Genomic DNA, 23,263 nt, shown 5'->3' on the forward strand with positions numbered 1-23,263 from the left:
GGATCAGGAGGATAGTCATTGTGGAAAAGAGCATCTGCTATGATTGAAATACAAACAGTCAAATGTGAAAGTTTGTGGGTTTGGAACCACAACAGAATCCCTCGCACAGCTCCAGCATAGCCTCTTTTTAGTATTCCGCAGTTAAACAGTCAAGTGATTTTACAGTTCTATTCTGTACAAAATGTACCCAGAGATTATTTTCACGAGGACTGGGAGTAGGGTTATCTGCTCGGGTCTCTATTTGGCATTTTGTTATGGTTTTGTTTTCTCCCTAACACCACACATACCTATAGCCCCCCCCCCTCCTCCATTTGGAATATCTAGCTCAGTGTTCAGGAATGCAAAGCACGCAATACGAGCTGTAGATCAAAGGTAAGGCTTCGCCCCGGACGGATCGTTTGATATAAAGCACTGGGAAATTGGTCTCTCAGCAGTATTTTCTAAATGAGGTTAATTGAATGTGGGTAATTGCTGACCTTCCTGTCGTTGTGAAATCACATCCTTAACTGATCAATGCCTTTCATAAATTCATGGCGGAAGGTCATTCTGTTGATTATCTTTCTACCCAGCCCGCTACAGAGCTACAACCAAAGCTCATTAGCTTCATTGTGCAGGATTTTGTGGGAACGCTTTTAATGCTTTTTACAATTGCTAACAATTTGTTATATTTCTCTGCAGTGACAGCAGATGTAGAAATGCCCCCACTACATTAAGTGTCTCACTAAATGCTGGGTATTGGTTTTCCCGCTCCCTCCCTCTGTGTGCTATTATCAGGAGATTTATGCAGCCAATACGTCAGACGTGTTCTGGGAAGTTGAGGGACTTCAACAGTGGTGTAATTCGTAATTTGGCATTCCCTAAATCTTGGAATTATGGTGCTGCGTGTGGCTGTTTGGGGAGTTAGCACTCCGTTGGTGTGATACACGCCCCTACCCCCCTCCACCGCCTACCTGCCTCGTTCCCTCTCTCTCTCTCTCGCTCTCCCCACACCAGGACTGGTGAGGAAACGAGAGAATTTCACAGCTGCTGTGAGCAGGCCCCGGCTGAGGCCTATGACCTCCTTGTTGCATTTTTCCCCCCGTTTTTCTTTCTCTCTTTTTTCTCTCCAGCAGGCAGGCAGCATGTTTCCTCAGGGAGCCCTTGTGTGGCTCAGAGGAAGCTGAATCATAAAGCATGGCTAATGAATAGAATAGAGAAGGAAAGCTAAGGCCTGCTGACGGCTCTCCTGAGAGAAGGCCAGGCCACGAAGCCTCTGGCTCAAATAGCAGACTGCCCCAAAGGTCAGGCTTCCTGCGGCCCAGTCCAAGGGCTTTTGGCTCGCAGCAATGTGGCTTGAATTTCCTTTGTTTTTAAATTGTTAGATTTCCCTGTTTCCTTTGGAAAACCTGGCCTTTGGTTGGTGCCCCCCCCCTCTCCTTTCCTCCCCTCTCCTCTTTTTCAGTTCTCCTCTTTCGTTCCCTGTCTGTTTTTTAATAGTGGCCAGGGTTCCCCTCAACAAAGAGAGTGTGATTTAGTTTTTTTTATACATGACCTCTGTGCACCGCAACCACAGGCGCAGAAACTGCCAACAGAACAGCCCTCTGGAAAAATGTTAACTTGATCAAGCTAACCCAGAAGTTCATAAGGATAGCAACAACATTTTGCCAAAAGCAGACCCTGTTTTGGCATGCCTAAGAACTGCCTTTGTAATTTGGCCTTGTAATTAGGAATTACTGACTCATGTGGAGAAGAGTGGATACAAAACAGAGAATTACATCTAAACACTGGTTGTTGAAACAACTAAGTTTGTTGGAATATAAAAACAATTAGCTAGCAACAGAATTCGCCTTTACTGAACACATACGAATACAGAGGTCTTAGTCCGGCCCACGGGTGATTTGAGTAAAAAAACACCCGAGGGGGAGGGGAACAAACTCAATGTACTTTAAAATGACTAAATCAAATTGAAACTGTGTAGACATGATAATGGACCTATATTCATTCAGTTTCTTGACTGTCCAGCTCGCTAACATTCCCTAGACATTCAGGTAGCGTGGAAAGTTCCCAAAAAACAATGGATAGAGGACTATTTTTTGCTAGTTTTGACAGCAAGGAAATATAATACATTTTCAGTGCGGCCATCCGGACCTCGTTAAAGACCAAATGCGGCCACTGGGGCAAAATGAGTTTGACATCCAACACAGGTAGCCTAGTGGTTAGAGCGTTGGACTAGTAATAGTTGCAGTTTAGAATATGACCAAACCATTTTGTTTTCATGAGCGCGTGTGCCTCTCCGAGCTCCCAGCACCCAGACCTCGACCCAGCTCCCGTGTCCACTTGACTAGCATTCATTTCTCATGATCCATATTTTCACACAGGCCCTCCAGGGCAGCCAGGGATTCAGACAGGCGGACGGGTGGCGAGGCTTGCTACATGGAGCGTTTAATGTGGAGCGCTAGCTCACAAAGAGCGTAGTGTTGCAGACGCCCTGGTTCTGGGAGAATGGAGGAGGCCAATGCAGAACACTGCCATGTTCTCCTCTTCACCAACAGGGTGGAATGCAACACGACAACACTGCTCCTGAAGCTAAGGATTCACCTCTACCTCTGCCTTGTACTGAAAATACACCATGCCCTTATACTGTACCATACCTTGACTGGGTGTTAAAGAGTTATTGGAGCACTTTCGAGGCTGGAGGAGCACTGTTATAGTTTATATTAAAGGAGAGGGTGTCTCCACATAAACACTTTAGTCCAGTGTTCAGTAAAGGCGGTAGCAGTGTCTAGATTGGAAGGTCTTAGAAGAAGAGTCTTCAAAACACTTGAGCAGACTGAGAGAAGCCAAGGAGCGACATCTGTGTTTACAGTGTGTTCTCTCTCTGATTCACTGACAGTGCTTTACATATGTTCTCTTTGTGCTGTGTAAACTACAATGATGGCAGTTAAGGACACTGGGGCCCAATGGATGAAGCATATGCTCCGTTTTAACAGCTTTTCTTAGTCCCAACGAGGAGGCGAGGAGGGGAAACAGTGATTTACACCAAGACTGACCTCGTAGGATAAGGAAGATGTTCCGTGTTAATATTATCTTTTTGATGCATACTTTTGTCACACTCTCGCAAAATAGCAGGTTGTCTGTGGTTGATTTATGACTCCAGAGCTGTGTTTAAAAGTTCTGTGTCTCGCCGGCCGGTTCGATGTGTATTTTTGTTCAAATGTATGGTGTGTTTTCTTTCTGGAGAGGCTTGCCAGAATCTCCACATACATCTGACCAGGGAGGGAAACGCTCCCAGTGTTTAGTCTACACGTCTCTGCTGTCACTTCATAGTCAGATGCCTTTTTCCCCTTCCAGCTTTTTTGTCTCTGGCCATTACTCACAGTGGTGTATTTGCTCAACTCTCAGGAGGGACTCGCCTTAAATAACTTCTCTCAACTGAACCTTTATAACTGTGGAAATGATATAGTAGTGATTTAATGCAGAGTTGGATGAAGCAAATATTTAACGTGACATTTTCTCCTAAAATCATATTCTGACGACAATGATTCAATAATGAAAAGTATTACAGTGCGGCTTGAAAGAGAGTTAGATTTTCTTTGATTTACAATTGACGCTTGAGCAGCATTAGCTTGTTGTGGTGGTTCATTGTGTCGCGTTGTGGTGGTTCATTGTGTCGCGTTGTGGTGGTTCATTGTGTCACGTTGTGGTTGTTCATTGTGTTGTGTTGTGTGTGGGGTCTTTGTACGTTCTCAGCTCCTGCTAAGATCCTGCAGAGGCTGATCCACCATACAGTAGTACCCTCTTCTCTTTCTCTCCTCTCCTCTCCTCTCCTCTCCTCTCCTCTCCTCTCCTCTCCTCTCCTCTCCTCTCCTCTCCTCTCCTCTCCTCTCCTCTCCTCTCCTCTCCTCTCCTCTCCTCTCCTCTCTGACAACCTCATGTGCTGTGAGTATGAGTGGGCTGGCTGGCTCTCAGGTGGCACAACAGTGCCCCCTAATGTTACCTTGGCTCTGTCTGGACTGAAAGAATTCAGCTCTGCTTAGAGAGCGGGACGTTGTGAGAATAAGGAACTCAGTCAGGTGCAGAGAAGGGGCTGCTTCTCAATAAAGCAGATTGAACACAAGTCAAGGTGGCACTGTGATGATTATCTATGGCTGAAGTAGAGTACAGGAGCTGTATTGGAAGTGAGAGTTATTGTGTCCATATACATAGGTTACAGTAGATCAGTGGACATATGTCTGTTGGACACAATAGAGACATCCATGTTAGCCATCTTGTTGGACCCAATGGAATAGAATTAGTGTGTTATAATCATGAACATTTGGGCTGATGTTTTTGAAGGATCCAATCCCTTCCTCTATTGTGTCATGAATGCAATGCAGTTTGTCACGTTCTCTGAGGTGTCCCACCGTCGTATGGAAACTACCGATGTCTTCCACACAGGTCATCCATCTAACCAGACTATTCATGTTTCTCCTTCCTCTTGTCTTCCAGGTATCTGATGTAGGATCCGACAAACTATTTTCCCCCACTACACCCAAAGGTGAGACTTTTGTTCCTCTATAGTCACTACAAACCATTTCCCCCCCTGTGTTGTCTGCTATCATCCTTATAGATTACATTTCAATGAACACCGAGGCAGTTTATAACATGCCAACAATGTCTTCTGATTCTAATCTGATTGAGCACAAATCAGAACGTCCACGTTTGTATATTTTCTTCCCTGTGGAACTGTATTGGGACACCCAACCGAAGGCCTACATATCTCCCTTCCCACACACAACATTCAGGCTCATTAGAGTGGATTTACAGGCTCCGTGCCACATGCTCCCAATCCATAAATGGGAAGGTCCCCCCAGGCTACAAGGCTTCTGACAGCAGGCCAGACAGTAATGGCGGCCAGAGGCCAGGACAGAGGAGGGATGAGGAGGGAGGGGCCTGAGCCTCTCAGTCGACATAATCACAGGTCCACTGGGAATTGACGGAGGGTTTAGGGGTAGTAAGAGTGTAGGATAGGAGTGCTGCACCTGTACTCAGGCTGAATGGGGAGCTGGTGTAAGGATGTGGAGGAGGGCAGGGGAGCGGAGGGGTGGACAATCCCCTGCCTGATGAAAGATAGCAGTATGTAGTCCACGTTCCCCCAGGGCAGGAACCAGACCCATTAACAGATGCCGCATGATGGATATTGTGTAAAATGGGGCCATTTTCAGGAGGAGATAGAAAGAGTGCATGTCTGCGGGCCAGCTTGCCTTGGATAGATTAGGACCCAGCCTGTTTTATGCCTGAACAGAAACAGTAAATTACAACTTTCAGACATTACAGTAATGAGCTCATGATTTTCAAAACAGCCAGGACACATGTCCAAGCCTCGAGTGTACTACCGTCGTTGTCAGTTTAGATTGTTGTTGTTGGCCGAGTTGCTGGTTTTCACACGCACGCACGCACGCACGCACGCACGCACGCACGCACACACACACACACACACACACACACACACACACACACACACACACACACACACACACACACACACACACACACACACACACACTGACTCTCTCCCACATCCAGTCTGGAGAGGGCCTAGCTGTGTCAGTGGGCAAGCAGGTCTTGGGGAAATCCTGCTAATGTGAGTCCCATTCCATGTCCAATGCACACCATGCGGACCCAGGGATTAGGACTGGAGAATTACATCCAGGCAATCCCATCAGAGGTCCCTGCCTGTTTGTCACAGGGATCAACGGCACTGTGTGTGTGTGTGTGTGTGTGTGTGTGTGTGTGTGTGTGTGTGTGTGTGTGTGTGTGTGTGTGTGTGTGTGTGTGTGTGTGTGTGTGTGTGTGTGTGTGTGTGTGTGTGTGCTCCTGCGTGAGTGTGTGTGTGAAAGTCCGGCAACAATAAGGGCACCAGATTAGGATTAGGATGAAAAGGAAAAGCCAGGGGATGGCTCTGGCTGGATCATCTGATTCAGTGATGAGTGAGAGGTTATTATCGTGTTAGCTGCTACCATTGCACGCAGTCCCTTTGCCAACGTACTGTAATGGATCCTAGTTTTAGGTCCTCTCTGTCTCTGTCTCTGTGTGTGTGTGTGTGTGTGTGTGTGTGTGTGTGTGTGTGTGTGTGTGTGTGTGTGTGTGTGTGTGTGTGTGTGTGTGTGTGTGTGTGTGTGTGTGTGTGTGTGTGCAGAATGCAGAATGCAGAGCAGCCTGGGGGATGTTTTCCTCTAGTTTACCATGCATTGTATCTATGTCCTATTACCAGTCTGCCACTCAGTCCTTAGGGACCAATCTACATTCTACAATCCTCTCAGCCTCTGTTCACTGGGCCTACACAGCTCTTGGCTCCGAGAGATTGGGGGCACTCACACACATACACACACACACACCCACACACACGCACACAGTTGGTAAAGTGCTAATGAGCATTTTGACTAATTTTCTGCATTTTGACATTTTGCTCATTTCTGACAATTTCACATTTCATTAGTCATTTTAGATGAGCTGCATCATCACCAAGTTGACAGTCCGACATAGTAATCATTGAAGGCAGTGAACCACAATAATGGCCTTAAAGGGATACGTCGGGATTTTGGCAAGGAGGCCCTTTATCTTTTTCCCCAGAGTAGGAGGAACTTGTGTATAACATTTTTATGTCTCCGCGTGCAGTTTGAAAGAAGTTGCTAACTAGCGCTAGTGTAATTGCTAACTATGTTAGCGCAATGACTGGTATTCTATGCTATCAGCTAGCATGCTAGCAGATACCATAGATTTCCAATCATTGCACTAACGCTAGTTAGCATTGGCTTGCGAAACTACCTCTAACTTTCTTCATACTGGACACAGAGACAGATAAATGGCATCCACGAGTGCATCTGACTCGGGGGAGTAGATAAAGGGCAAATGTATCCCTTTTAGTAACACTCAGAAATCCTAACAGTTTTCTCCTCATAATTTGCTAGAGCATTTCTTCTTCTCTGTATTACTACCTTCTTCACAGCATCAATGCGGTTTTCTTTATGCTATGGAAAACAGTATTCTTCAACCTTCTGGAGTCTGACCTTAGTGCATGACTGCGGTGCTTCCAATGATTAGGTAAGAAGGTTCCGGTAGCTACCAGCTAGCTCCAGTATGGTAAAGGACAGACGTTACCTAACCATTTTCAGAGTTGTTGTTTAGCTTCGTCGTGAACTTCCTGAGAATTATTGATTTCTTGGAGGAGAAACACTGTCTTAAAGTCTTGTGTGGGGCTTTGGGGCATTGCATTTATTGAAAGAGATCTGGTTGCAGTTCAGAGTTGACATTTCTCAGTTCTTGGAAGGCGAATAAAAAGCTAAATGTAGCTGCTGAGGACGTATGGGTTCTGCCACCAGGAGAGGATAAACATACTTTGTGGGTTACGAAACTCAAGCAGAGCTCCTATGGAAAAAGAGAGAGTGACGTACCACCTACCTACCAGAAACTGGAAACACACAGAGACGCTAGTGAGAGCAGGAAATGTCTGAGGGGAACAGCACTCTAGCTCTCTCACTCTGCCTGGGAGGCCATTTTGGCTCTGTCGTGTCTAACAGGGGTTTCATGTGAGTGGACAGACGAACCCAATTTGTTCCCTGAGCCAAACCAGGGGCATCTTGGGATAGGTGGGGGAGAAAGATTGGTGAAAACCCATTTCTGAAGTGGATTTGTGCCCATATAATCCTGATTAATTTTGACCCGTTGTGCTCATTTTAAACAGCGCATTACAGTAAGCGTGAACACAGCGAGCTTCAGGGCTAAACCAGGAGCTTAGCGGCTTTGAGAGGCTTAGCAGCAGATGGCATTTTAAGCTGGACTTAATAAATTGTTTCCATTAAACTTACCGGCCCACACATACTGGATTAGGCGAGCGGAACAAAGGAAGGAGGAGAGAGAGAGCAGAAGAAGTGGTGGAAAAAACACAACAGCCACCACCACCACCACACACAACTGACACTCCGTGTAACTTTTACTGTAGCATCGGTTAAAGGTGGGACATGGTTTAGGCTACTACTGCTTGCGTCACGGAGGTGGGACATGGTTTAGGCTACTACTGCTTGCGTCACGGAGGTGGGACATGGTTTAGGCTACTACTGCTTGCGTCACGGAGGTGGAATCCACTGTAGTTGGATGTAGACATCAACTCGTCACGGATGTCAGAGACTAATTAGCTTAATCGACGTGAGGGTAAACAAATGAACTAATGAATAAACCATTTAGCTTCCCCTGTGGAGGATTTAGCTTTGTTTATCCTTACCTGTTCATATATAAACACCATACAATACAAACACCAATATCCAGAGGAATGGTATTCAGACTAGCTTTTTTTCAGAGTATTTTTCATATCCAGAATTCTCAGTACCATCGTTGAGAACCCATTCCTTGTGGGGCTGAAGCCCCCCCCCTCCCCCTCTCTCTCTCTCTCTCCCTCCTATGAGCTCATGGTAGCTCTCTAAGCTCTCATTATGTGCTACACAGCCCAGGGTCCCCGTGTCGAATCGCTAATCAAGCGGCCTGTCTGCTCTGCAGCCCTGCCTGCCACTCAATAGGTGCTGAGTGCCCTTTGTTCCTGAAGGCTGCTGTTTGCTGCATGTCAATGACAGGGCTATGGCTTGGGTATAGCAGCCTATAGGTCCACTCCACACACACAGCCAGGAATATAGAATAGAGTCAGTCATACCTCCTGCATACATGAAGAGAGAGAAGAGACTAGAGAGGAGAGGGAGAGGGGGATGTTGGGTGGGTCAGGGGCAGGCAGAACAAGCAGATGAGAGTGTGTTTGTAATGCACCAGGCGGTGCTCCTCTGGCCAGGTCATTGTGATGTTGCTAACCTCAGCGCCGCGGCGGCACAGTGTTTGTGGGCTTTCGCCCATTTAAATAATGACCAGCTAATCAGCTTTGCAGGCTGTTGAGTCTGAGTGGAGGAGTGGAGCGAGCGGGTAGTGGGCCAGGCAGAGCTGGGCTGGGTTGGGGCGAGAGCGCAGGGAGGGCGCAGGGGCTTTCTGTAGCCCACGCAGCCAGATTACAGGGCTGTATTAAATGCAGCCGTCACAGCGGAGGAATCTAAGCCCGGTAAACCTCACTGCGGTACCTACTCTGATTGGTTTGACGAAGCGCAGCTTGCTGGAAATGCTTTCTTATCAGGGCCTGATGGCCTGTATTGACAGAACACTTACGTCTGGGCGCTGGGGGGGTTCGTCATTTGGCACATAGACCACAGACACACTGTGTACTGTGCCATGGGGAGCCGGGTTGTTCCAGAATTGCCATGCTTCAGCTGGATGTTGCGCCCATAGAATAGAATGATTATATTTCTATGGTTCCGCCATCACTGCTCTCCCCACACTACCACCTCCGTAGTTGTTGTCAAGCCTGTGCTAAAGCTAATTTGTTTCCCTGATTCAATTTAAATTTTAAACAGGAGTAAATCCTTTCAGAATGGCCAGGCCCTTAATATGTTTCTCCCTCCCTGTGCTGTCTGTCGCCAGCCGGGGGAAAAACAACATCACTAGAATCAGTGGAAAAACCAAAGCGTGTTTGTTTCTTTATTAATCCCCTCAGCTATTATTGTTCACGGTCATAGGAGCGCTTATGAGCTGGGTGATGATTTGTTTTTGGAGAAAGCGCCTGTTATTAATGCTCCTTTTATTGATAGTGCTAATGCTGTTTGTGCAGTCGTCCCTGTCAGAGAGATGAAAATGAATAGAGGGAGCGCTGTGGAGATAAGACGCGTGTTTAATTATTAATTGAGCCATTACTGACAGAGATTGCCTTTTTTGATTTAAGGCAGGAAGCTGGCTTCGGGGAGAGAAAAAGCAATTACAGAATTCCCAGCCTGCACTGCAGCTGCCCATTGCTCCGCCGTGCGAGAGCGGAAAAACACACCCTGTTAAAGCGTCTTTTTCCATAAATTATTTTAATTCTTCTTCAATATTTATAGCGTTTTAAATGACGCCGACATTGTCATGTTCTATTTATAGGGAGAGGCAGGGAGGCAGGGATGTGGGCGTGCCAACAGGACTAAGCCACATCCACAGCACCTCCCAGGTCGCTCCTCTCCTCTGCTCTGGAAGACACCTGGAGGGATTTGTTAGGTTTATAATACAGTTTATGTCAGACCGCAGCACAAGATATTTGTCCTGTTTTTCTGTCATAAATATACTGTTTTTTTTTTCAATGTCCATTTTCTCTCAGGCTTTTCTAGAAGGGCAATTAGTTCCCTTGCAACATCAATGCTGGTATGTCATGCGATCCCACAGTGCTTTGCTAGTTGTCCCCTTTAGAGGGTATTTTAGTTCCATTAGAAAACGGACTGCTCTGTGCAAGACCTCGCTCTTAATGATATATTAACTAAGCTCCTGTGTAGAGTTGTGCTATGCTAAGTGGGGACTTGCCGTCCTAACATTGGCCCCAAGCAGATATTTTAGCTACTCCACCTGGGTCGTGTTCAGTAGGCACAAAACTGATTAAAATGGTCCCAAGCAGAGTAAAACCACGAGGCTCTGTCTAATCCAATACGAAATGTTATTTTTTACTTTGTCCTTGCAAAACACTTTTGAAACGTTTCCCCACTTTCTAATAGAGTGCAACTCTAGACAGAAGCTGCAGTCATGCCAGTCCCTGTCATCCCTGTCCTTAAAGAGAACCGCCAGGCTGGCAAGAAACCCAACACCTGTCCATCATCCTTATCACTGGCTGTCGTCAGTGTCAATGGGTGGCGCAAGGCTGTTGTGACAGAGAGTGGGCGTGTAGTTGAAGGCTTTGTGATTAGGCCTCTCTCTGTGCAGCTGTCTCAGTGGTTTATTGACTGAATATGGATCCACCTATAGTGCAGCTGAAGAGACAACAGCTAAGGGAGCAATTACTAAGTCACTTGTAGCCACCACTGATCTTTTCTGGGAGGTGGTTTATGAGGGCTATGTGATGTCTGGCCATACAGCTGCCTAGCATATTGTTCAATATGTTGTTTTTATCATTGAATGATGAAAGGAATATAACGTGTTACCAGGGACCAGTGACTCGGTCTATAAAAAAGAGGTCAGATGAAGCAGATGCTAAACGACAGGACTGTTTTGCTAGCACAGACTGGAATATGTTCCGGGATTCTTCCGATGGCATTGAGTAGTACACCACATCAGTCACTTGCTTCATCGAGGACGTCATCCCATGAGTGACTGTACGTACATACCCCAACCAGAAGCCATGGATTACTGGAAACATTCGCACTGAACTCAAGGGTAGAGCTGCCGCTTTCAAGGAGCGGGACTCTAACACGCTTACAAGAAATCCCGCTACGCCCTCCGACGAACCATCAAACAGGCAAAGCGTCAATACAGGACTAAGATCGAATCGTACTACACCGGCTCCGACGCTTGTCGGATGTGTTAGTGCTTGCAAACTATTACAGACTACAAAGGGAAGCACAGCCGAGAGCTGCCCAGTGACACGAGCCTACCAGACGAGCTAAATCACTTCTATGCTCGCTTCGAGGCAAGTAACACTGAAACATGCATGAGAGCATCAGCTGTTCCGGACGACTGTGTGATCACGCTCTCCGCAGCCAATGTGAGTAAGACCTTTAAACAGGTCAACATTCACAAAGCTGCTGGGCCAAACAGATTACCAGGATGTGTACCCCCGAGCATGCGCTGACAAACTGGCAAGTGTCTTCACTGACATTTTCAACCTCGCCCTGTCTGAGTCGATATACCAACATGTTTCAAGCAGACCACCATAGTTCCTGTGCCCAAGAACACCAAGGTAACCTGCCTAAATGACTACCGTTCTGTAGCACTCATGCCTGTTGCCATGAAATGCTTTGAAAGGCTGGTCATGGCTCACATCAACACCCTTATCCCAGAAACCCTAGACCCACTCCAATTTGCATACCGCACCAACAGATCCACAGATGATGCAATCTCTATTGCACTCCACACTGCCCTTTCCCACCTGGACAAAAGGAACACCTACGTGAGAATGCTATTCATTGACTACAGCTCAGCGTTCAACACTGTAGTGCCCTCAAAGCTCATCACTAAGCTAAGGACCCTGGGACTAAAGACCTCCCTCTGCAACTGGATCCTGGACTTCCAGACGGCCGCCCCCAGGTGATAAGGGTAGGTAACAACACATCCGCCACACTGATCCTCAATACGGGGGCCCCTCAGGGGTGTGTGCTCAGTCCTCTCCTGTACTCCCAGTTCACTCATGACTGCACAGCCAGGCACGACTCCAACACCATCATTAAGTTTGCTGATGACACAACAGTGGTAGGCCTGATCACCGACAACGATGAGACAGCCTGTAGGGAGGAGGTCAGAGACCTGACCGTGTGGTGCAAGGACAACAACCTCTCCCTCAACGTGATCAAGACAAAGGAGATGATTGTGGACTACAGGAAAAGGAGGACCGAGCATGTCCTCATTCTCATCAATGGGGCTGTAGTGGAGCAGGTTGAGAGCTTCAAGTTCCTTGGCGTCCACATCACCAACAAACTAAAATGGTCCAAGCACACCAAGACAGTCATGAAGAGGGCACAACAAAACTTTTTCCCCCTGAAAAGATTTAGCATGGGTCCTCAGGTCCTCAAAAGGTTTTACAGCTGCACCATCGAGAGCATCCTGATGGGTTGCGTCACTGCCTGGTATGGCAACTGATCGGCCTGCGACCGCAAGGCACTGCAGAGGGTAGTGCGTACGGCCCAGTACATCACCGGGGCCAAGCTTCCTGCCATCCAGGACGTCTATACCAGCCGGTGTCAGAGGAAGGCCCTGGGAATTGTCGGAGACTCAAGCCACCCTAGTCGTGGACTGTTCTTTCTGCTACCGCACGGAGGGTGGCACCAAGTCTAGGTCCAAGAGGCTTCTAAACAGCTTATACCCCAAGCCATAAGACTCCTGAACAGCTAATCAAATGGCTACCCAGACTATTTGCATTGCCCCCCCCCCCCCCCCAACTTCTTTGCTGCTGCTACTCTCTGTTATTATCTATGCATAGTCACTTTAATAACTCTACCTACATGTACATATCACCTCAATTACCTCGTCACCGGTGCCCCCGCACATTGACTCTGTACCGGTGCCCTCTGTATATTGCCCCGCTGTTGTTATTTACTGCTGCTCTTTAATTATTTTTTATTCTTATCTCTTTCTTTTATTTAGGTATTTTCTTAAAACTGCATTGTTGGGAAGGACTTGTAAGTTAGCATTTCACTGTAAGGTTGTATTCGGCGCATGTGACAAATACAATTTGATTTGATTTGCTATCTCAGTTGTGCTTGTTATTACAATACAGAGTCATAGATAGTTTAGTGAGTATTAGATTTACTATATTGAATCCACATGCTGTCTTCATCCAGTCTCTGAAACATACAAAACTGTTTTGTGTGGAGCCACTGAGTAGCCTGAGCAACAGAGCCTTTCTGTTCCTCCTCCTCCTCCTCCTCCTCCCCCCTCTTCCTCCTCCTCTACTCAGACAGAACAGAAGAGGTTTAGTTGTTTCAGTGGCCATCTGAGGACCGCTTTGCTTGATCAGCCATTCCCCCGGCCAGTCGAGACACTGGGGGTCAGGGTTAAATGATAAACTGCGCGTGGGCACTCCCTTCTTTATTTCCCCATCACCTTTACACCTCCCATGTGTGAACTTCTGCCGTCAGCGGCACTGCGCAACAAATCAGGAAAACAGATGTGGCGTTGCCGCGGCTGTGACCTCGAGGTGACACTTCTTTACACCTCGGCTGACATTTCTATTTGTGCACACATCCCATCGGCCCACGCTCCGATGAGCTCCGCCACACACCACGGTACTGAAGCACCCTCTATGAGTAAATGCGAAGCAGGCCCATTTAACCATTGATCGGCTCATGTTTGCGAGACAAGAGGGTGAGATATTTAAGCAATAAGTCACCTCGCGGAGTGCCTGGACACAGCCCTTAGCCGTGGTATGTTGGCCATATACCACAAACCCGAGGTGCCTTATTGCTATTATAAACTGGTTACCAACGTCATTCAAATACATGTTTTGTCATACCTGTGGTATATGGTCTGATATACCACAGCTGTCAGCCAATCAGCAGTCAGTGCTCGAACTACCCAGTTTATAATGTTTAATATAGCGTTTGTTAGCTAGCGTTTGCTCTGTGGCGGCTGGCCACACACTTTTTGAACAGAGAGAGGATGGTAAGTGGCTGGCTCCTATTGGTGATGAGCTGAGAGTATAGACAGGACATAGAGATAGTAAAAAGAACTCAACCCAACCCTACTTAGCTGTGGTCTCCACTGCTCTGTCTGACCGAGCCCCTTTAGGAAGCCCAGTCCTCTCTAACTATCTCACTGTGGCATGGCGAAGGCTGTGAGATCAGAGGGTTCCCGATAATGGAAAGGCTCCTTTGGAGATAATCTGCTCTCCCCTGCGGCTATGGGACCAGCTTGTGAGCCATAGAACCACTCTGTCATGTAGACAGAACGCTGTCGTCTCCATGGAAATGAGCCACCAACCAACCAACCAATCAACCAAACCCATGGGCAGCTCCGTTTAAGTGACCGTTTCAGTAGGGGGCTGATCTAGTGCTGTGGCACCACTCATCTGAATCCAGTATAATCTCTCCTTCGCCAAGAGGAAGACAATCAGCTGCAGCATAGGCAGAGGTATTTGCGTTGTTTGGTTGGGAAATGCATGACGGTTGTCTTATCTCTGAAGCTAGTCAGCCTTGAATGTAGAGTGTGCTTTGTTTGTGTGTGGATGCAGCTCGAGCCGCCCCACACGCTTTTTCCCCCAATCCTTTCTTCCTAGCTACACTTGTTGTCTAAGCTGAGCTGTGTGTGTTTTTTTGCTGCTGTGTTTTGTTTGAAGAAAATCCCAGCTCCCAGCTCTGTGTTTTTAGCCTGTCTGTGTTGTGCATTCAGAGCCAATGTTGTTTGCAGATGAGGCTGTGAGGCTGTAATGTTCACTGACAAAGCCAGATGGTGGGTGATTGGGGCAAACATGCAGCTTGGATAATGTACAATCACTGGCAGAGGACAGTCAGCAGCCTAGATGGATATTACAAACATGCTTGTAATGGATTTTACGTTTTGGGAAGCAGTTCACACAGGCTTATAAAGATTGGAACGCCATAGCCAAGAACAGGATGGAAGTAAAAGGGTTTAAATTCCATGACGGGGCAAGGACATCCATACTCTGAGGGAGAGAGCATGCCATAAGGATGCTGTGTGAGATGAGAGGCCACACTAGGGAAGTGAGTCCAAATCAAACAGAAAAATCAGCCGTGGCATATGAAGTATTTTCAGGCGGGTGGTCCACTTCTGGTATTTGTACAGCCCACTGCTAACTCCCCCTCAGCACACTCCTCATGTGGTATCATAAACTTAGTGTATGTGTTGCTGTCAGTGCACTCTCAGCCTCTCTGTCTGCTACCACAAAGCAGGCTGAGACTACAGACGACAGGTTTCTCTGCTCCACGCAGCACCACACATGTTGGGTTGGTAGGGATAGACCCCGGCAATCACCATAAACTCAGCACATGGCCAAATGAGTAACGAGATATGCACCACTGAGAAGGAACAGTTTGTTTAAATCAAACCCCATATTTTACCCACGCCAGGCTGGGCCAGCGTCATTAATCGCTCCCAGTGTTTTGTTAAGAGAGACAAGCGGTAATTCGTTCAGACACGGGTTCCGCCTTTGGAGAAAATAAACATGGAGACCACAGTGTAGACCCCCCCCCCCAAATAATCAAGCGGTCATCTGTTTGGCTGTTGGTTTTGGCTACCACTGGTATTCCCCACGCTGCGGCTCTGGGCCCAGGCGGCTCTGACTGGCCCCCTAATGGCTGCTCGCTCTAATGTCCCATTCAGACATCCAGAGCAGCACTGCCTGGTATCAGACCAGACCAGAGAGCCTGTTATTCTAGTACTGCTGTGGAGAGGAGGAAGCAGCAGGACGTAGAGACCACTGCTGTTTGCGTTGGGTGGAAATAGAGCAGAGGAGGAGCGTAGAGACAGACTGCCACATCACCCAGGGAGCCCTGAGCACCAGTTATCATAGGTCAACTATTTTACACAGACACACGTTTCTTTCTTTTTGTAGCTAGATGTTATAGTCTTGAGATGGTTGGATGCTCTTTTCTTTCTTTACTCAGGATTTCTTCCAGATGTGCAACATTGTTTTCCTCGCCTTATTTTGTCCAGCCTAAGATGGAGGTGGAGTGTTGATTGAGGGATAGACTATAAGTGGATGCAGTGTTGTACTGAGACCCTACAGGGGGCCTTATAGACCAGCAGTAAGTTAGTATAGTGCTGTGCATTAACAGTATTTTTAGCCCAGGCCCACTGTAACGTCAGGCTTATCTTGGAGCAGGTGCGGTCGAGACGGAGGCAGAGGCGACAGGGTCCTCAGAGAGGATGAGCCATCTGTACCTAAACCTCTTTAAAGCGGTTAAAAAAAGACTCACACGTGTGACAGTTTTAGATCAAGCATTTACACACAATCGAGAGAGAGAGAGAGAGAGAGAGAGAGAGAGAGAGAGAGAGAGAGAGAGAGAGAGAGAGAGAGAGAGAGAGAGAGAGAGAGAGAGAGAGAGAGAGAGAGAGAGAGAGAGAGAGAGAGAGAGAGAGAGAGAGAGAGAGAGAGAGAGAGAGAGAGAGAGAGAGAGAGAGAGAGAGAGAGAGAGAGAGAGAGAGAGAGAGAGAGAGAGAGAGACTCTCTAAAGTTAATCTGTTGATATTAGGAATAGGAGAGGAATCCCTTTTTGTTCAAACCTCAGTTTGGTTTGTGTCTTTCCAATCTAGAGGTTTAAGACAACATGCAGATACTACTGTAACTGTGAAGTCATTATCATTTAGTAGTTAGGTGTGTTGTTTGTTTCATCTCAGCTTGCTGTGTGTACCAGTGAGCCAGAAGCTCCTCAAGATTTCTGTAGACCTGATTCATCTCCTGAATGATCTGGCTGGTTGAAGTCCAATTTCTCCCCTGGCTCCAAATCCCCCATCCGTACAACTGTCACACCTTCTCCTTTTCCGTGCTCGAAACAAATCAATTTTTATCAGTACTTAGAGTAGTAAAGTGAAATGCTACAGCTCACAAGCAATTGTTAACCTTCCCTGGCCTACACTGGCGTAACGCAGTTTGTCTAGACACCCCCGCAAAGGAGTTCACCTCCCCACCAGCCACTCACCAAGTATAGTTTACCGATCGCTGTCCATGGTGCTGAAATTGCGACATGTCTATGCGGCTGCCTATCGAATCGATGATAGGCGTTCTGTGGTGCCAGGGCATGTCACCTATAGCTTTGCTTTAGCTAAAGGAAAAATGTCTGTTGGTAGAACTATTTGGTCGTCATTTTCACATCTTAAGCCTAACATTTCACAAAGCTATACACGGTGTCACAAGGCTGACATTTAGACTCCTGGCTGGCGGCAATAATGCAATTACTTGTTCAGTAATAAAAGTTGAAATTCAAACATTGCAGATAGTAAAATTAATTTTACACTGAACAAAAATATGAACACAACAAAGTGTTGGTCTAATTTTTCATGAGCTGAAATAAAAGATCCAAGAAATTGTCCATACGCACAAAAGCTTAATTATCTCAAATTTGTTTACATCCCTGTTAGTGAGCAACTCTCCTTAGCCAAGATAATCCATCCACCTGACAGGTGTGGCATATCAAGAAGCTGATTAAACAGCATTACACAGGTGCACCTTGTGCTTGGGGCAATAAAAGGCCACGGTAAAATGTGCAGTTTTGTCACACAACACAATGCCACAGATGTCTCAAGTTTTGAGGGAGCGTGCAATTTTTTCTACCATAAGCCGCCCCCAACATCATTTTTGAGAATTTGGCAGTAAGTCCAACCGACCTCACAACTGCAGACCACGTGTAACCACGCCAGCCCAGGACCACATCCGGCTTCTTCGTCTGAGGGGGGAGTGGTGTTGAGGAGTACTTCTGTCTGTAATGAAGTCCTTTTGCGGGGAAAAACTCATTCTGATTTGCTGGGCTTGGCTCGCCAGTGGGTGGGCCTGGCTCCCAAGTGGGTGGGCCTATGCCCTCCCAGGCAGACTCATGGCTGCTCCCCTGCCCTGTCATGTGAAATCCATAGATTAGGGCCTAATGAATTAATTTCAATTGACTGATTTCCTTATATGAACTGTAACTCATTAAAATCATTGAAATTGTAGCATGTTGCGTTGATATTGTTGTTCAGTATAGATACAACAGCATACTAATCAGCAACCAATTTATTTATTTTTATATTCAACTGTCCAGTACAGCCTACATGAACCTGCACGACATAAGCTGTCCTCGCGTTCTCTCCCGCTTAGATAGAAAGTTGTTTTGCATTAAACCAGTCTGTTAATGCCAAATAATACAGTCAGTCCTCCCTCAAATCAAATAAGATCAAGCTTTATTTACACGAGGGTTGTCACAATACCAGTATCGCGATACTACAATTCCATATTTTTCCATGGCAATTTTTTTTTTTTACTCTATGGTCCTATAAAACCTACTTTATGTAAAATTGTGGGTGCTATAGCTTGCAAAATAAACAAATGTTACTCTAGGTGACAACATACTGCTGTTTGTTTCTAACATTAGGACTTTTATCCTCAAGAAATATATTCTGCTTCATGTTTTGTTTCCTTGCCACGATCCTTCCGAGTATCGCGATACTGGTATCGTGACAACCCTAATTTATACAGCACATTTCAGACATGGAATGCAACGCAATGTGCTTCACAGGAAAAAAACTAATAAAAACAATCAAAAACTAAACTGAAACATTTACTACACAACAAACATGAGGATAAATTCGGCAGCTATTTTTTGTTGAACGCAGCGACTTTTGTCTGTCTACACAAATGGGCTGCATTCAAGGTAAATTTAATTTCATGAAATGAAATCCAGATTGAGAGATTCCCCTGGTATTCTGAAGTCCTTTCCCACGGCCTGTAGATCCAGGTTGCGGCCTACTATAGGCCTACTCAGTATTGACAGCCCAGACAGTCTTTCCTGAGACATTGTGCGTTATATGTCCATTGCACACAATTTAAACTTAGTCTTGAATTATGCACTTTTGAAGACCCCAGTAAGCTCCACTCATTGCACTGGCGCCGTCGTAGCCTTGACCACGGCATTTATTCACCGATATCCCTTTACATTCAATCAGTAAAATTATGATTTTTTTCAGGACACTTTGATCAGTCACATTTTTGAAGCTCAAGAAACAAACACGTAGCTTCCTAGGACATATGGACATTAAAAAGGTTCTTGAATTACTTTTTGGAGGGTTACTGTCAAAATGATTTACTAAATATAAAAAAAATAGACATTGATGACAGGTGTCCGGTACGTTAGTGCTGGCCTCTCTACTCTGGTGCTACCATGAGTCTTGACCCAATTCCTCAGGCCCCGTCAGCACAAAGTGTGCGAGTGTGTCAGTGAGCAGACAGAGCTGCGTGTGTTGCAGCAGGGAGGCAGCCTACAGCGGCCCCACAGGTCAGGGGCTGGGCCTTGTCTCCATTAGTTGTCTTGACATGACTCCCTGCCCTCTGCTCCCTCTCTCCTCTCCTCTGCCTTATTAACTTCCCCTCCCTTCTTTCTTTCCTCCCTCCCTCTGAGTGTGTGTCTTTCCTCTCCCTCTGAGTGTGTGTCTTTCCTCTCCCTCTGAGTGTGTGTCTTTCCTCTCCCTCTGAGTGTGTGTCTTTCCTCTCCCTCTGAGTGTGTGTCTTTCCTCTCCCTCTGAGTGTGTGTCTTCCTCCCTCCCTTTGAGTGTGTGTCTTTCCTCTCTCCCTCTGAGTGTGTGTCTTTCCTCTCCCTCTGAGTGTGTGTCTTTCCTCTCCCTCTGAGTGTGTGTCTTTCCTCCCTCCCTCTGAGTGTGTGTCTTTCCTCTCTCCCTCTGAGTGTGTGTCTTTCCTCTCTCCCTCTGAGTGTGTGTCTTTCCTCTCTCCCTCTGAGTGTGTGTCTTTCCTCTCTCCCTCTGAGTGTGTATCTTTCCTCTCTCCCTCTGAGTGTGTATCTTTCCTCTCTCCCTCTGAGTGTGTGTCTTTCCTCTCTCCCTCTGAGTGTGTGTCTTTCCTCTCTCCCTCTGAGTGTGTATCTTTCCTCTCCCTCTGAGTGTGTATCTTTCCTCTCTCCCTCTGAGTGTGTGTCTTTCCTCTCTCCCTCTGAGTGTGTGTCTTTCCTCTCTCCCTCTGAGTGTGTGTCTTTCCTCTCTCCCTCTGAGTGTGTGTCTTTCCTCTCTCCCTCTGAGTGTGTGTCTTTCCTCTCTCCCTCTGAGTGTGTGTCTTTCCTCTCTCCCTCTGAGTGTGTGTCTTTCCTCTCTCCCTCTGAGTGTGTGTCTTTCCTCTCTCCCCCTGAGTGTGTATCTTTGTCTTTTTATCCCGCTTGCGCTCCATGGAAGCACTCTAATTAAGAATGATGGATTGGGTGCCAGGACACACTGGGAATGTATGCTAACCTGATACACCAGCGTATTCTCACCCTTTTTGTGGTTTGTGTGGAGGACATGGGGGATCCCAAATGGAGCGACAGCAGAGGAGGCTTTGAGTGTTTGTCTAGTTAAGCTCTGCATGAGAGCTATTCTATACATCTGCATCGTATCCTTCTGACTATGTCATCAGCTTTGACAAGGGAAGAGATTCGTAGCAGCAAAATGGAGGCTTTCTTTCTGTCTTTCTTCCCTTCTCTCTGTGTGCCATTTAGAAACGTCACCTCCGTTGAAATGTCCTCAGCTCTGACTAATGAAGATTGGAGCTATTTTCAGTTTTCTGCTGAGATTGACTTATTTTGCACATATGGCAATTAGAGGAGAATTGTGTTTCTCTCGCTCATCTTCAACAGCTGTCACGTCTCCGTCTACAGTCCTAGCCTAATGGTAAACCACCCCAGGAGCAGCTTAGCACTGGTCACGCTGTGAACAGAAGCCTCATGAAGGCTTGGTGTTGATTGCATCAGTGTGTCTGTCTACTGGACAGCTTGTGTCCTTAGGGGGACAACATTTGAAACCTCGGACACTTTAAATCACATCTCATGGGGGTGCTATCTATAGAGAAACAGCCAACAAAGGTTTAAGGCCCCCACCACCCCCCCCCCCCACCCTGGTCTGGTAGATAGGGTTACTGCTAGCCTCTAACATAGGATGATAAACAGTGGGTGTATTTATCATGGAAACTCATATTAACTGTCTTATAGTGTTGTTAAATGAAATTAATAAATGTGCATTCTTATTATTCTGTTTTCGTCGATTATGAACTGTATTTATTTGTATTTACTTTGATTACCCATTTGTTTTGTCTCAGGCGCTGTATGTGTCCTGTGCCCAGGCCCATCCATTAGGCATATGTCAATCTTTTACCTTTAGGAGCTAGGCCTATCTGTTTCCGAGAACATCACACTAAAAACACCATGACGTATATCCTTTGTGAGTCTTGGGCAAATGCAATGTGAGACACCAGTGGGGATGTTCAACTGGAAGCAGGAATGCATTAGTGAAGGATGGACCTTTGACAAGCTCTAATAAGTACATAGGTATTCAGGCAGTGGTCTACAGGCTCTGATCATAACAGTAGAGAACTGGAAGGCTGGGCCTGTAATAACACCAAGGTGAAACATGTCAAAAAACATGACAGAAACATGCAACAGTTTATGGATGATCTAGTTCCAACTAACGACACCATAGTTGATTTTGTTTACTAGCTTAGCTTTCACTACGAAGCTTGCTGTACTAGTATTTTACTGGATAAGAATCTATTTATTTAACAATTTGCATAAAACAGGTGGGAATCTACATCAACATCTTGTCTAGAACCCATAGACACAGTTATCTGGAAAGCACTTGACGAAACTCGATCTTGCAGAAAGTATTTATCCTACCCCTTCATGGTTCTGAAAAGCTATGGCGGCAAAACGTCAAAACATTGAATGATGTATGACAAATGGTGGAGAGCTGTCAACCTCCCGATTGTTGCTTTGTTTTTGGGGCGGAGGGGGGAGAACAGTTAGGCTATTTACTGAAATGAGTGGAGAAGAAAGACATGTAGGCTCTTTCAGCTCCCTGTCATGCCACTTGGGATCTGTTGAATGATTTTCATTCAGCCATTTCCTTCCATTGAGAAGTACTCAGTTAGTCACTGAAATATAATATTACATCCACTTAGTGACGTGGGCTCGTTGCAGGTTCATGCTCGAACTGACGCTGGAGAGTACCTTTATTTACATTTCCCGAATCCCCAGAAGAAACACATCTTACAAACACATCTCTGCTGAGACGTGAAGCTTGAAGATGATGTTTTTTCCCTCTCTCTTCTTTTTTTCTGTCCTGTTTTCACATCGTTTTCTCTGTGGCTTGTAAACCACGCTGGCGGTCCTAATGGAGGATGCTTTCCGCCAGGGCAACAAAGCAGTTTTGTTGAAAATGTTAAGGCATTATGCAAGCCTAAATAAAGCTGCCACGCTGCTGAAGAACACAGAGCTCTGTTGTGCCCTGTAGAGAGACGGAAAAGGTCTAGAAGGTATCAGAGAGGCGGGAGGCTTGGTTGGGGGAGGCTTGGTTGGGGGAGGCTTGGTTGGGGGAGGCTTGGTTGGGGGAGGCTTGGTTGGGGGGGGCTTGGTTGGGGAGGCTTGGTTGGGGAGGCTTGGTTGGGGGAGGCTTGGTTGGGGGAGGCTTGGTTGGGGGAGGCTTGGTTGGGGGAGGCTTGGTTGGGGAGGCTTGGTTGGGGGAGGCTTGGTTGGGGGAGGCTTGGTTGGTTGTCTCTCTCCACTGCACCATGATGGTTAAAAGGAGTCCGGGGCCTTTATTAGAAGTGGCAGGCGTTGTCTCCAGTCATCTAGATAATTGCGGCGCTGCGTCCGCTCCTGTAATCAATCGAGACAGCTGCCGCCGCTGCGTTCGAGTCCAGTGGGCAAGCGTGTCGTGCTAATTAATGGAATGATAAGGCCAGTGCGCTCAGCTCCGAGCCGCACCGCACATCACAAACAACTTCCGGAGATGTTTCTCTCTCTCTCTCTCTGAAATTCACCCTTGAAGTTGATAGCTGTTCCTCCCGCTGTATGTCTGTCCACACGTTCCCCAGGGCAAACTGCCTTAGTCAGGGGTCAACGGCTGTGAAAGGGGACACATTCCAGGCTGCGGGGGTGGCCTGTGTGTGTCAGATTAGCCATTGGAACTTGAGCTTTATGTGGAAAGGCTCAAAGATGTCATCCGCCTTTTTTCTTCAGGAAGTCTCAGTGTCACTGACCTCAAACGACCCGAGGGTCTTCATGTGAGGCTGGGAGTGATG

At 46.7% G+C, this 23,263-nt stretch overlaps 1 protein-coding gene across 5 annotated transcripts in view; it reads left to right on the forward strand.

Moving 5' to 3' along the window:
• Positions 1–23,263, forward strand: part of LOC120035005 (autism susceptibility gene 2 protein-like) — a 394,702-nt gene that overhangs the window by 344,281 nt on the left and 27,158 nt on the right. For all 5 annotated transcript variants that reach the window (XM_038981784.1, XM_038981936.1, XM_038981858.1 and 2 more), the window contains one exon: positions 4,468–4,516. In XM_038981784.1, coding sequence (XP_038837712.1) covers positions 4,468–4,516 — 49 coding nt within the window. The remainder of the gene's footprint in view (positions 1–4,467; positions 4,517–23,263) is intronic.

The sequence above is a fragment of the Salvelinus namaycush genome, chromosome 1 (genome assembly GCF_016432855.1).
Source record: "Salvelinus namaycush isolate Seneca chromosome 1, SaNama_1.0, whole genome shotgun sequence".
Classification (NCBI taxonomy): domain Eukaryota; kingdom Metazoa; phylum Chordata; class Actinopteri; order Salmoniformes; family Salmonidae; genus Salvelinus; species Salvelinus namaycush.